At 38.4% G+C, this 15,615-nt stretch overlaps 1 protein-coding gene across 4 annotated transcripts in view; it reads left to right on the forward strand.

Annotated features, from left to right (window-relative positions):
* Window positions 1-2,976, forward strand: part of UMAD1 (UBAP1-MVB12-associated (UMA) domain containing 1) — a 79,939-nt gene extending 76,963 nt beyond the window's left edge. For all 4 annotated transcript variants that reach the window (XM_015619454.1, XM_015619458.1, XM_015619457.3 and 1 more), the window contains one exon: window positions 1,223-2,976. In XM_015619454.1, the coding sequence (XP_015474940.1) occupies window positions 1,223-1,480 (258 nt within the window). In that variant the 3' untranslated portion in view covers window positions 1,481-2,976. The remainder of the gene's footprint in view (window positions 1-1,222) is intronic.
* The last annotated feature ends 12,639 nt before the right edge of the window (window positions 2,977-15,615 follow it).

Below are 15,615 nucleotides of genomic sequence, written 5' to 3' on the forward strand. Positions count from 1 at the left end.
TTGTTAAGCACTTTTGAGCACGTTATTGAATATTTCTGTATGTGTACTGATACAAAGTAGAAATCCTTATAACTAACATCTAGCTCCTAGAGATCACAGGATCTTTGAGTGGTTTGGGTTGGAAGGAATCTTAAAGTTCATCTTGTTCCAACTCCTTTGCCATTGCCAGGGACATCTTCCACTAGACCAGGTTGCTCAGAGCCTGTTCTCAGGAACATCATTATGGGACCCTAATGAGAGGTATCAGTTTGTATACGATTTTATTGCGATTAATAGTAAAACAAATTACATTTGATTTCTAGAGGCAGAGTGAATAGTATTTTCCTTGTTCTTAAAATGGCAAAAGTGTGAGGATAAACACGTAGTAAGGTCATATAGGTAGGTCAGGATCAAAGCTTGCAAGTCTGTTGGGTCCAACATTATTCTCTAAATTGTGTTGACTACTTCTGTATGGAAAGCTTTTTATTTTCTTATTGGTTTTAGTTCTTGGATTGTTGGTGGTTTTTTTTAACTGTTTTTTTCTATAAAGGACATATTTGATATTGCATATATTTCCCTATATAATAGAACTTACCAGATATGCAATTCTATTTCACACTGGAAAGCAACATCATTAATCCTTTGAAATAATAGGGATAGGACAGTTCTTAATCACAAAACTTGCACTTTTCTTGGGCAACTTCTGGAAAGGCACAGGGGGAATAAAAGACGGAGCTTCATCAGTTTTTGAAAAGAATTGTATGAAGTAATTTCCCCTAAACAAGACTGAACATAATGAGAAAAAGTCCCATGAGCCTTATGGGTTTCATAAATGCAGAGTAATGTTGGGTAGCATGCCTGAGTTCAAGAAGTGTTTGGACAACACTCTCAGGCACGTGGTGTGAGTCTTGGGGTGTTCTGTACAGGGCCAGGAGCTGGACTCAGTGATCCTAATTTCCCTTCCAACTCAGCCTATTCTGTGTTTCTGTGATCTTAGTAATCATTACAAAGAGTCTTATTTTTGTTTTAGCCTTAATTCTGGTTGAGCTGAGCCAAAGAATTATATCAACATGTGTTAAGAACTGCTATTTTAGATCTACCTAAGCTGAACTCTGAAACTGATTTTATTTATTTGTTTAGGTTTTTTTGTTTCCCTTTATTAATAGGCTCTTGTGGTTCTAAGTGCAAAGCCATAGCTGCCTGATTTGTAGTGTGTAAATTTCTGCTCTTCTGTTCTCTTTAGATAAATACAGGGCACCGGTCACAGTTGACTGTATCAAGCACAGAGATGGGAAATCAAAGGAGTCAGACTTTGGAAAGCAGCCCTTTCATGTCAGACCTCCTGAGCGACGTCCCCTTTGCCCTCGCACCACATGTGTTAGCAGTGCAGGGCACCCGCAGTGACGTTCCTGACCGACTGCTCACCTACGACATCCATGATAATTTATCAAGATTTTGGTATGACTTTACACTTGAAAATTCAGTGCTTTGTGATCCGTAATGTTCTCTTTATTTTTTCTGCCTCTGTCAAGGAACAAGTCTTAAAGTGAAGATAAAGACTTACTTTAAATGACTTAATATTGTGGGGTCCTGCCGCTGGTATGTAATATGGATTATTATTCGCAACTGTGATATATTTCTTAGCTTTAAGTGAACTATAACTTAGTTTGTTAAATATTCCATTTATTTACGAAGAAATCAAGCAAAAGTGTTTCAGCCTCAGTAGGAGACAGGCTGCTGGTAGCTACTTCCAGTAGGTAGGCTGCAGACACAAACATTTCATGACTTTAAGAGGAAGTCTATGTCTCAACTGTTTTGTTATTTCAATTAGTTACAAAACACATAGATCCTGTTACACATATTAAGATCACCTCTTGATTTTGTACAAATAGAAACCAATATTAATGCTAAAGCAATGCTGGTCTGCACTACTGGACAGAGAGCTTTTGAGTAAACCAAATTTTAAAACTCAGAGTTAATTGCAAGCCCTTAAATAATCATTAAGACTTAATAGAATTGGTTAAACTTACCAATTTCAAAGTGAAAATCAGTTGCTTCCTTCCCTTTTCCAGTAGATGGTATTTTGTATGTCTCACTTTGTGCCTGCCTGGAGAAGTTGTCCCCGCCTGCCTGTTGGCTGCTGTTTGTTCTCATTACCACATGTGTTCCTGATTTATATACAGATCAGCTTTTCCATTTTAACCTCTTTGCCCCCTGAAGAAGGAAATCTCAGGACACGTACTTTTAATGGTCACACCCTTCTTTTTTTAATTTGTGTGCCAGAGGTACAGATGGCAATGTTTAACAACAGGAAAACATTACATTGTTTCTTATCCAACTAAATTAAACTGCTAAATACCTAAACATGCGTTCTCACAGACCACTGTGTCCCCACTCACAAGCTTTGAGCATGTTTTTACCAAGTAAGACCAGAGCTGCTGTTCCACCAGCAACAGCTCTCTGATGTCACATCACCATTTGTGATGAATAATGATCTGTGGCACACACTTGTTTTCTTTCTTGGGGTACAATATATATGTTGTGCTAAATGTTGGTGGATATTTTCCTGTATTTTTTATGCTCTTATACTCTTATGGTAGCTTAAAGTACATATATTTTCAGATTTGGATCCTCTTACAGTATTTGAGATAAATACTGTAAAATGATGAATAAATTACATTGTGAATAGGTTGTTAAATATTAATGTTTTAGATTTTTTAAATGTGCATATTTAATATTTTTGACAGCTGTGTTTTTAAATGTTTTGAAGTTATTGTTTCAATGGGAGTATCTGTGCTGCACTCCAATAAAAAGAAGCCAAGTAATAATGAGTTATTTTTTATATGTGAGAGTTATTATGTGGTTTCACCTATACTGTTTGCTACAGCTCTGACCATTCAGCTTTCATGGGAACTTGAACTTGGAAATTCAGTTTGAAAATCTTTTCAGTGTCATTTAAAAATTAGTGTCCTTCTAATAAAATATATCACACTCTCATCTGATGGAGTCTGTGTGCTGTGTTGGTGACTTGCAGTGGTTTAGGTAGAATCCATGGCACTGCTTGGAGAATAGTGTGGCTGGGAGTTGGGAAGTATTCAGGCCTCCTAGAAGGAAAATTAATTTTGTGAAGTTGTTCAGAACTGTTTTGTTTTCTGAGATTTTTAGTTAACACATACCCAAAGCACTAAAATAATTTTAATATCCATTTTATATCCAGCAGTTAAAAAATTGATCATTCTACAAATAGCATGTTTCCATTCAAGCTGTTCCTATTGAATCTGAAATGTTTTTGCAGTTCAGCTGGTCTAGAAGCAGAGCTGTAAAGCACTGTTGAAGACCAAACAGACTCACAATACTGGTTCTTTCTTTGCTAGCTGACTTGGCATGTAATTTTTTGTAATAATTTTTTGTCTAAAGTTAGACAATTTATCTAAAATAATTACATCTTGTCAGATTTGAGCTTGGTTGCCCTCACAGGTGTCGTTTCAAAAGGAAAGGAGCAGCAAAGGAGAGCAGGGAGGAGGTTGTATTCACCATTATGAGAAATGCGGACAGTAGGTTTAAACACGTGGTCTTCATCCTTAATTGTCTCCTGTAAAGGGTAACATTTACACCCAGCAAAGTACCAGTAATGAGCAAGGGTGCTGGGAATGTGTCTCCTGATTACCCTCCCTTTAGCAAGACCTGGGCCTCAAACTTCTCCCTTGCTGGAGATCGTCCCTAAAGTTGGATTGACGCCTTATGGCACGTGTTCAAAGGTAAATCAAAGAACAGCTGCATCCAAAGCAGCCTGACAGGAGATTGACTGGGAGATGGTCTCTACAGACAACTCCCTGGTGACAGAGTCAGAGATGGAACCAGACAATCTTGTGTCCGGCAGGTCAGTCAAGGTAGTGGTTACAGATCCAGTTTCTGCTGTTTCTGTAAAGTGTGATCTGAACCCTGATATGAGAGTCAGCAAATGCACACTTGTGTGGTCACAGAGGAGAGGGTTTCACCCTAGAGCACCTACAGGAGCAATGCAAAGAGCATATTCACCATGGCAATTACAGCATCTCAAAATAACACACAAAATATTGCATTTTTAGCTGGAAAACCTGTTATGTTCACAACAGCACTAAAGTAGCCTCCTGGGCAAAATGATCGGGTTGTTCTGAACAATAGTATAAAACTGGAGCTTGAGAAACTGCCCTCCTCCCCACAACCACCCTTTTGTTATGACATGATAATTCATCTTGCTTTGGGTTTTCTCGACTCAGCCTAGTGACTAGGAAGAGGAACCAGAAATGCAACTCCTAGGGGTAACTCCTTCCCTTCCTGAGTAACTGCAACTCTTCTACTGATGACAGGGCAATTCCAGATTAACCAGATTTCTTTTTGAAGCCAGAGTCTGTACAACAATAAAGAGGCAGAATATCCTCCTTAAATTCCAAAGGTAGACTCCTATTTGGTCCTGTAGGAAGACAAAGGTTAGTAAGCTGAGTTCATTCAGCCTACCCTGCTGTGCTGCAACTTTTCATCAATATTAATCCTGGCTTTCTGTAACAAGCTCACAAAATTAGAAAGCATGTGTGTTAGGCCTGACTTCTTCCCATCAATATGTCAAATTCCTTAAACTAAGAAAAAGATTTTAACTCCTTGTATCCTCCATTGAAACCATGTTCTTTATTACCAGTGGATATTTTTGCACTTTGAGTCTCCTAGAGAACTACTGCCTCTTCTTTTCAATGCCCTTCTGAGAGATGAGTTCTTATAGACCCTTTCTTAGCTGTCCTGCCTGAATCACAGCCATGGAAACTGAATGAAGTGCAGATGGTAAGAATATGATGACACTATCATACTGCTGATCTGAACCAGGACATAAATCAGTATCATGTCCCATAGTCCTTTTTGTGAACATGTAGTAGACAGCACAATAGTGCCTAATGCCTCTGTACATTAGCATAAGTAATGGGAGATTAACAGTGGATCACATACTCATTTGAACATTTTGGAACATTCTTTTCTGCAGCCTTTCGTGCAGTATTCTTTCTAAATTGTATTTTACTCCAAAAAAACAGTTAGTGAATATTCAATTGAAGTTTACTTTCTGATGCAGTATCAGAGTAGCTCAAAAGAGCTTTGTTGTATCACAGCTCAATGTTTTCTCCCTACTACAGAAGCAAAAGTCTGGCTGTATGGTTCATAAAATAAACCAGAAGCTGTAAAGCTTTCAGCAGGTTATGATGAGATGTTGGAGAAGCCTTTTTTTAATTCTGTAGCAAAAGAGAGTATCTAGTGATGGAAGTGGAAGTTACGGTGACCCCAGAAGATGCAGCAGCTGTAGACCAGAGAGGGCTTAGTTCTGCTAGCCAATTCAATTCACTTTTCCTTGCTGCAAAGATAAAATAAACTCTTGAGATCAAAGATCTAATTTACAAGGCTGTCCTCTCAAGTCAGTTGACACATGTACTTCAATAACAGAACATGAAAGAAACTGCTCACAAGCAAACAAAAAAAAGATGAGCCTTGATTATAAACATCCTTCATCCAACTCTTTGTGGCTATCAGCATTATGGTTAGAGTAGCCTCTCACATCCAAATGTTCATGTAAGTGTTCTGGGAGGTCAGCTTCGAGCATCCATCTAAATCTCACTGGAAAAGAAGCAGATGGGCTCAGAAAACAAAGCCCCAGGTGGAATAGCCCATGACAGAGAGATGGGAATTACTTACTTACAGCAACTGATACTAGCAGAACTTCAGTCTGACCTTGTGTCAGACTTTTTTTATTAAGAGTTCTGCTATTTGTTTTCCTTAAGAAAATGAAGCAATGTGTGACATAATGTGAGCTATAGGGTCATTTCATTTTTCAGCTGTTTTAAAAAACTACTGGTGCATCTGCTTGGCTTATTCTGCTCTTAAAGATGCTTTTAGATTCCTGCATTTTGTTCCTTTAGATTTCTCTGAGTTTGTCTATGGTATGTTTAGATAGGGCTTACGTAGAAGACTTAATATTTGTCTTATCAATTTACTCAAAGGATCTTTTTGTTATTATTTGACTTTTATGTCTTCTGTAGTTTGGTTAATTCTCCTTAAGTTGTCTCTCAAATAAAAAACATTTACACTTCTCGCTCTGTTTGTCAAGGTGGAATAGAATATATGCATTAAATTTGTCCCAGAAATGACTGCCATATTACTTACAGGTATTCCATATGAATATGGAATATTCATATATATATGATTATATAATATATATAATTATGGCTAAAAGTGGACACGTGGATTAATGGTCACTATCTTTTAATGTAGTTAATTAATGTTGTAATTTAACTTCTGTTTTGGGGACAAAATAGGAAGGTGTTGTAATGACAATTGATACTGGTTTAATAGAAGAATTTAAAACTTCCTTTTTACCACGTGTAGTTTGCAGTATATGCACCTACCCAATGATCAAGTTAAAATAAATGCTTCAAAACTACTAGTTGCCATCTTTTTATTAAATGGCATCAATTAAGAGGCCATTGATTGAGAAATGGAAATGTAGTGTTTTCCTGCAGATCTGTCAAATGCTTTACAGTACAAGTCAGTATTAAGATTTACCTTGAATCTTAATATCATAAATAGAAGACAAATTTTAATACAAGGACAGCTGTAAATATTGAGTGAGTGAATGAATGAAGATGGCTGACATGTTTTTGTTTACTTAGAGGCTAGCTAGCAAAATTATTTCATGTTTCAGTTATTCCCATAAGAAATTTTGTGTAACACTGTTGTTACAGCTATTGGTTTGTACAAGTCTGAGAGAAACTATAAGAATAAAGCCATTTCCCAGGTTTTGTCTAAAACTGTTCACATTCATATTTAAGACTTCTGAGTCTTCTCAAACTCAGAGACTTCACCACCACCTCTGATGACTGTCTCTTCTTCCCAAGAAAGCTGCACCCTATTTTAGAAACGTCAGTATCTGGGAGATGTTCTGCTCCATCCAGCTGGGACTGACAGATGATTTCTAGCATGGGTCATTCCCTGGTAGGCAGACATCTCCAGGGTGGTAGTCCTTAAAAAAAGGATGTTGTGCATAGATACCCTGAGGGTAAAAGCAATGCAGACCTGACCAGCCTCCACTCCTGTCTCCTACATGACCAGCCACGTCATCACAGATACCTGACACAGCTCCTCTAAGCATGAGAGGTGCTGCTGAAGCCAAACTGTCTTCTTGGAAAACAATTTGCCTTTTTCTAAACCGAGCAAATTCATCTTCTGGTGATCTGCCAATCTTAGTAGCTTGCCTGTGCCATTTCACCCTGCCTAAACCAGAAGGAGAGATTTCAGACATGATGGTAAAGGCTATCTGCTAGAATAGGAAGTCATCCCAGGACCAGTCTGTCCACCACAGATATCAAAAAGAAGTCAGATAAGACTTGCTCTGCAAGGCTCCCCTGTAGCAATGGAAGTCTTTGGCTGTTTGTAAGACTACATGCACAGTGTCTTAAAATACTACTTTTTGGTATTAGATTGGGTTTTATAGTGTTCATGGCACAGAGGAATAAAATTGTTCCCAGTGTGTCCTTGGCAACAGCAATTTAGCTGTATGAAGATTATTTTTTCCTATATAGTTAGGAAGAATAAAAATCACCTACTACGCACTTCTTAAACAGATGAGGTAATTCAACTGAAGGATAAAATCTTACTTGGAAATTTGCAAATAGGTTATTCTGTTTTTAGATAAATTGCAAGTAACTGAACAAGGCCTTTCTGGCATCTTCTGCTCATCTTGCTTCAAAGAGTTATTCTGGCTTGTGCACAAATATTCTTCTCCCCCAGAGAAACGATGAAGATAACACTGAAAAACTTCTCCTTTGAAACATCATCCATTTCTGATATATCACTGTGGCCTGGAGATCACTTCTGTTAATATCACTGTAGTCTGGAGCTCATGACCCAATAATTTGTCTCTTTTACGATTTACAATGAAATTGGTATCCCAACAGGTAATGTGTGCAGAACAATCTCAGCAAACCGCATCACTGTAGGCATTGCCAGAGCAATACAAGAGGAGAGAAGGCATCTCCACAGTGAGATTTAGTGTAGAGCACTGCTGACATAGGAAATTAGAATATCCTAAGCTTTGTGATCAGGGAGAGAAAAAAAAAAAAAAAAAAAAAAAAAAAAAGAGGTGACAGTTTGGCAGTCTGCTCTTATATTTAAAAGTTTAGAGGGTCTATTTTACAATAGCTGACAGACATGCTTTTGAGAACACAGTGACAAAGCAATGCTTGGCTTGCTCTATTTACCTTTTCCCCTTGTATGTATCTACTGATCATAAAACTCCTCTGGCCTAGGGAAAGCCTCTTCCTCAGTGTTTATTACATTATTTAGATGATGAAATTTGAGGTAAACAAAGAAGAGGAATGATTCTTATCTGAGGATTTCCTCCCTTGAGCCTTTTGTCCCAGATACATCCAACCTGGCCTGATAGGTGCCTTTCCTAAGAGCCTGACTGTGCTGGCTCAGGCCAGGCCAGAAAATCTGAGCAGGGAATTTCTCAGACACAAATATCTCTTCTCTGCTTTCTCCATGTTGATGTGCTTAATTACAATCCCAGTCATCCTAGTTTCCATCTGCTGGGAGGAGGGACGGGAAAGAGGAGCTCTTTGTCCACAATTAAGATGAGAATAACCCTCTGGCTTGTCTTCTCTTCCTTTGGCTGTCTATGCAGGGAGCCAGCTGCTGCCAGAGACAGCTCCAGCATCCTGCCTGGAACAAGACAAAGTTATCTATCTCAGCTTTTTTGTCCTTCTTCTGTCCCTGTGAATTATGTCTGCAGAGGTCAGAACTGTCACTTGCAGTGGAAGGCTGTATTATAAATGGGAATTAATTTACTTCTAAATAAGTATTTTGATTTGTTCAAAGCGTTTAAGACCTGATGATGTGGTCTAGGGAAGATTCAGTGGGCTGTTTCTTTGCTCCAAATATAATGAAAAAGCTGGTCTGTTGCCAGCCAGGGAGGAGGGAGGAGGAGGAAATTAGAATATGCAGCATTTAAGGAAAAAGTCAGATAAAAATAAATCTTAATTCTGTAGATACAGTTTTACTCATGAATTGAACTGCAGTTCAGAGAAGGGAGATGTAGAGGAAGTTAATTTATAATGACCACATCCTAAAATGGATTGAGGTGGATTTCAGAACATACTGCTTAGTTGTAGGCCAGCAATCAGAGTTTTTCAATCTGCTGCTTCCTCCAAATGTGTGAAAAAACAGCCTTGTGGGTTCACATAGCTGCTCAGTTGCCAGTTGGTGCCTACATCTTGCCCTCAGCACAGTGATATTTTATGCACAGACAAAAAAAGCAGTTCTAAAAGGGAAAAGAGATTTTTATATGAACTTATATTTCAGCAAAGTTATATTTTACACCATCATAACTAAGAACAGGATTTATCCTAAAGATCATAGCAAAATTAATGTAAAGGGTACACACATATATATATAGAGAGAGAGAATGTAGATATATGTTACATATGTGTATGTATATGTAGGTATGGATAGATATACAAGGTGATTGTTCACAAAGAGTGAATTCCACATTGAGTGGGACTGATCCTAAGTTTCTTCAGAAAAATTTTTGTATATGATTCAGATGTCAGAGGCCTCATATGACTCTACTGGCTGAAAATCTGTGTTGTTTTGCCATATCTTCTGTTAATAATAGTTACCAGAAAGTCCACATGAAAAAAATACAAGACTCTTTTTTTTAATGCCATGTAAAAAATATTACTTGAAATTTTCCCAGTTCTAATTTGTGTCAAGGGGCAAAGGGACTATTTACACAGACAAAGCTGCAGTTTCCAGACCTGAATCTTAGCTCATTCCATGTGAACCATTTGCCTTTAAGGACTGCTCTCTATCCTCATAATTCCTTATTATAGGAAATTGCAGTTGGCAGCAATCGGGTTAAGTATTTAAATATTTTATATTTAATTGAGTGGATCAAACTCACATTTCCAATTTGAAATATTTTCCCATCTTAACTACAAAACCTGGTTGTATGTTTTAAAGCTTTTTTAAAATGTCAATATTCACTTAATGTGAAAACACATTCCTACCTTTTTCTTGTCATTTAAAGACAGACTCATTCTCTAGAAGGCACCAAATAATGTATTATTTTGATTGCTGCCTTCTCTTCATTCCATTTCTCTATCCCTTTCCCCACGGTTGACTTGAAGTGTCATGTGTGGAGAAAGTCTTCATAATAAAATTACTGGCATAATCTGGTCAAGAACAGTGATTCCTCTTGGTAGAGGATCACATCCAACTCTTTTTTTGTAGTCTACATTTTCCTTTTTATTTTTCTTTTAGTCTAAATGACTTAGATATTTCCAAGTACAAGGCTTGGGGAAAAGGAATTGTGCTGACCTCCTCTTTGAAGTAAGATTGAAAAAAGGACAGGGAGAAAGTCTATTAAAACGTGGCTGCCTTCCATGCTTTTTAAAAATGTGCTGTTTGTGTGTGCAATGCCTGCCAAGGAGTCTGTCTGCATCTTGTGTGTTCCAGTCAACAGTGTACGCCCTTCAATTGCATCTCATCTCCATTTTCGGGCAAGTACATCTCACCTTTTCTCTGCTCTTAGAAAATATCTGAGAATTTCATCAGTACAGTCATCTGTGCCTTTTTCATAGTGGTTTCAACTCTCAGGCTGCTGGGGCTGTTGATAGCCCAGGTGGGGTGGCACTTGGAGCCAGTGGGATGGATTTTGGGGCAAGAACTGTATTCATGTCCTGAGGTTGACTTTCTTTTTTAAATCTCGACCATTAAAGACATTTCATTCTAATCTAAAAGAGCATGAATATTGCAATGCTAAGCATAGCATGGGAGTTGTGCTGCTTTGTGGGGGAATATCCTCCAAGTGGAGTATTTCCAGAAGCTCAGCAAAGTGGCTGTTACCTGGGGTTCCTAAAAGGCAGCCAGTGCAGGAGCTGTGCTTTGTAGGCCAGCACATTCTGCTAATTGCCGGCTTCACTGCCACAGATTGGAGCCTGCAGCCCCTCGCTGGGCTCACCTGCTGATCCTGCAGACAGAGTGATCATTGATCTCAGTGGAAGCAAGGAGATCAATTGGGAACCAGGAAGTTTTTTTGATTACTAAGGCAAAATTTTACTCCCATGAATGTGTCCCATTTCCAAGCTCCTGCTGGATCTGAGCTCTGCTTCTCATAGACACAGACTCCTACCTCACAGTTGCTAGTAATTATGCATCTAATTTAGGGGTCAGAAAGACTTCTTTCCTGAGACACACACCCAAATTGTATCCTGGGTGCACATCAAGATGAGGCCGTGCCTTCTGCTGTTTTTTCCCCTATTTTGTCTTCATTTGGAAGGAGTGTGTGCAGCTAGAGGAGTTGTTCTGCATTTCATCAAATCCCCATCTGAACCATCAGAGGTCCAGGCCTTAGGACACAGCTTCCTGCATCCCAGAGCATTCCTTCCCAAAGTTCACGCTCTGTGGCAGTCTGGTGGCTTTCATTGAGGGGCTCTTCATCCTCGGGGTTAAATCCTCACCTTCCTCCTCTGTTTAAACAGAAGGATATGTATTCAACTTTTATATAACTGGTTATAAAAAAATGAAGGTTTTAAGAAAAATAACCCCAAGAAAGATCATTTGAGTACAGTCTGTTCGTAGCCAAATCCCATTAGAAAACAAATGTTTCCAGGTGTTGCTCGGAGTGAAGGATGAAGTAAGCCTGATGGCATGGGCAAACACATTCTACACGCTTGGGTTCACCACAGCAACCCTGCGGCTCCCTCCGTGCCTCAGGCACACCAGAGCAATGTCCACTTGTGTGGAGAACATGTTCCCCTCCTGGGCCGGAGCTGCTTGGCAAACATTCCCATGCCACTGGGACCAATGCCTTTGGGCACTTGGATAGCCAGCAGAGCAAAGTTCAGATCCATCTGCTGCTCACTAGGGGAACTTGTAAGCTGTCTCTGGGTGGACATGGTATAATGGCAGTTTCTTAACCTGTGGAGCAAGGATGCAGTGGGAGCAGAAAGTAACGGAACACCAGGCTTTGAAATTCGTACAGGAGGGTTGCATCCTTGGAGGACAGGAGATTTTCAGAAAATTCAGAGCCCTATCCACCCTCTTAAACAGAGGTCAGTTTAAGATGACACACTTTGCTATTATTTAGAAGAGTAATGCTTCTCACTGCCATGTCCATATTAGAGCAAGCAATGCTGCCCAAGGCAAGTGGATCTGTAGAGTAAAAAACCCAAGGCTGAAGGTTTAACACCCACTCTTACACATATTTCTAGTTTAGACTGCTGTTGCTCTTGCCCTGTGGGCTGAATGTCTTCTGGATTCCACATCACATATTGTGGTTTAGTTTCACCCAAAGGAAAACCAGCTTTCCTGCTCTGAGATGCCTTTGTGATTGAAATGGAAACATGGTGAGTTGGAATTTTCTGGAGGCTGAGTCCCGAGCTGAAATGCTGACATGTACACATCCCCTGTGTCTAAACAAGACTTCACTGCAAGAGCTCAGCAAGCTCAGACTCGAGCTCAGGAGATGCTGAAGTTGTTCTTGTGAAATCATAAACCAGGGATTTATTTAGGCAATTACATAATAATTACGTAATTGCTACAAAAGTGGGATTTGTTCTAAAATCAGTTATCCTCTTAGCTTCTCCATGCAGATCAGATAACAATAATTTTATTCAAGAATATTATCCAGTTTCCTACATTAGTTCATTCTCTGGATACAATGAAACACTCTAACAAATTATTCTGAAATTGCTCTTATTTTTCCATACATTGCCTCTTATACATGTAGACACTGCGGAGACAGATGTTGCATTTTGGACAATTTTTTAAAATTACTATTCCAAGTAGAAAGGAAACAATCTCAACATGGAGTGAAACATAAAACAGGTCACTTCTGGGTTTACATTATTTAAAACTGTAAGATAATGTAACAAGTCTTTTCCACTTTTAATATTATATTTTGGCAAAGTAATTTTGAAAACAAACCAAAACATTTGGTTACTTTTAATGACAAACTACTCTTTTCCTTACAAGATAGTAAAGCAAGTGAAGAGTTTAAATTTTGATGATTATTGACTTTCCAGTGGAAAATATTCTCAGTAAAACTGATTAGTTGCTTCTTTAAAAGCAAGGAGGAAGATAAACAATATTTAGTTGGAAAATGTCTTAGCTGTTCAAAAGGAAAATCAACTAGAAAGTTTAAAACTCCTCCAGGTTCTTCACCAACACTATCTGAGATAACCTTCTAATTATGATTGCCATCATTTGGGAGATTTGTGATGGGGATTTTTAAAGAATTAGGAAAAAAGAATTAGGAATGTGAACTGTGTTTTGTGTATGATACACATGTTTTTATAACTTTTTTCCTAATCACACCATGGTAACACAGCTTGGTAGTGCCTGCTAAGGGTTTTGGACCAAGGAGGAAGCAATTTTCACTATACGGCCTTCAGATGTAACTTTTTTGACTCCTATATTGTTATATGCAGCTTTATATGACTCCCATATTTATATGGCTTCTATATTGAGGAGCTTTATATTTCTCCTGTAGTCATCTTCCCTAATCCATTCTGTATGGAACAATCTGAAAATAACATTATTAACAGGAAGATAGTCACTCACAGAAAGTCATAATCCCATTTGACTTTAGAAAATAATAATAAAATGAGCATGCTGACTGGATCTCACTTGCCTATTTCCCTTTTACAAAAGGATATTTGGGTTATGGACAATTTATAAACAAATAGTATTATATTATTGATCCCTAATCTCCATGGTTACTGGAATCCTCCAGTTGCATGCACAAAGCAGCATGAGCCAGAGTAGGATGGATATGTGGGAATCATTACAAAAGACAAAGAGGGTTATTTCCTTAATTTTACACATTGGCCTAAGTGGCAATGCTGTTTTGTCTTTACATGAGGAGTTGGGGAGAAAAAAAGCAACACTGTACTCAAACACCATAAACCAGGTGAAGAAAGGCAAGAAAGAGTGCACCGAAGTTAATGGTGTGCTGGTCAGATTTAGATCCTGATCTTTGTCCATGGTGTTGTTATAGACCTTTCTGGAACTTTCCACTTGTTGTCATACTGGGATCTGTGAGAATGCCACCAGCTCGAGAGTCACTCTCTTATAATCTCACTTTAAAGTAGTGGTAAGTACTGAGCCTTGTACAGTAAAGTTTTGAAACTTTTTTTTTTCTTGTTGTCTGAAAGACCCGGACAACCAACAGAAGTGTTATTGTTATTATAATTACTTTAAAAATAAAGCATAAAAATACCTGCACATGTAATACTAAGTCTCCTAAAACTGAGCTTTCCCACACCACTACCTCTGTTTTCAGTTCTTGGAGCAATAGTGTGGGAAACTGTAAAGCAAACTTTGGTGAAGTTTACTTTTTTAACAAACATGTTTTTAATACCCTGCTATTTGAACCAACCAGAAGCAGGTTAGTCCTCTTCTGGATACCTTGAGTCCAAGCTGTCTAACTATTTTAAAATGCAAATAGAAATTACCGGAGGAAGTTTTTGCCTCTTGATTGAAATAGCTTGGAAGAAAAAACCTCTATTAGTCTCCACACACTGATTATTCTTTGACTTTTCCTTATCACATTCTTTTCCATTTACTTTAAGTTTTCCTATTTCTGAATTCAATTTCCCTTAGCCTCATCTTTGTGGAATATTTATCCTGCCACAAGCTATTCCCCAAGGCTGTGGATATCTGCTTTCCAATCTAGCTGCAGAGGTAACTGCTCTGAAGGACATGGTCACCTTTGCCATGGCAGCTACCAGAGGGCTCACCCACTGCTCCTTCTCCTTGCATTCCTGCATATTTTTTTAAACAGTAAGGTACTGCCTGTTAGCTGATGTTGTGGTATTCCCCTGGTCTAGGGTCAAGCCTAGTCAATATTTTAATACTCTCTGGCCACTCTCCCCTCTGTCTATTTATTAAAAGGCACTTTTAAGATTCTTTCCCAAATAAAGCATGTTAATGATTTTTTTATTATTTTTCCACTCTTAAGTTTACTCCCAAATATGGTATTTTTGGCATGTGTCATATCTCTCAAGGCTCCTAGTGGAGTGGATACTTACAACTAGGAGTAGATATTAAAAAACAAAAATGGGATTTACAAAGAACGTTCTTTCACACAATGTATTTCAGAAAAAGTAGCAGAAATGAAAGCATTTAAATACACAAGAGCCATAAAGTTGTTAAAGCAAGATGCTTAGGTACTACTGTAGCCACAGAAGGACCATAAGCAATAAAATGATCCACTTTTGGAACACAAAGTATATACAAGACTATAGAAAACAAATAATTCAGTGTATGGAAAGAGGATTTGTGGATGTTTCTGGCTACAGGAAATCTCAAAAGCTGACAGCAGGAATCATTCCAGAACTTCCATTAAATGACACTTCGATAAAAAACAGTGAAGCAACAATATACTTCTATCTATGTTTCTCATAATTGTATCATTCCCTGCCCCAGATGTCTAATTTCCTGAAAAATTCCATTTCAAAAGGAAAATAGTGGCCAAGAATCAAGCTGAAATCAACCCACTAGTGAAAACTGAAAATTGGGGGTTGCAAAGTCAGGTCTTTCGAAAACAACCACGACATG

Source organism: Parus major, chromosome 2 (genome assembly GCF_001522545.3).
Source record: "Parus major isolate Abel chromosome 2, Parus_major1.1, whole genome shotgun sequence".
Lineage (NCBI taxonomy): Eukaryota > Metazoa > Chordata > Aves > Passeriformes > Paridae > Parus > Parus major.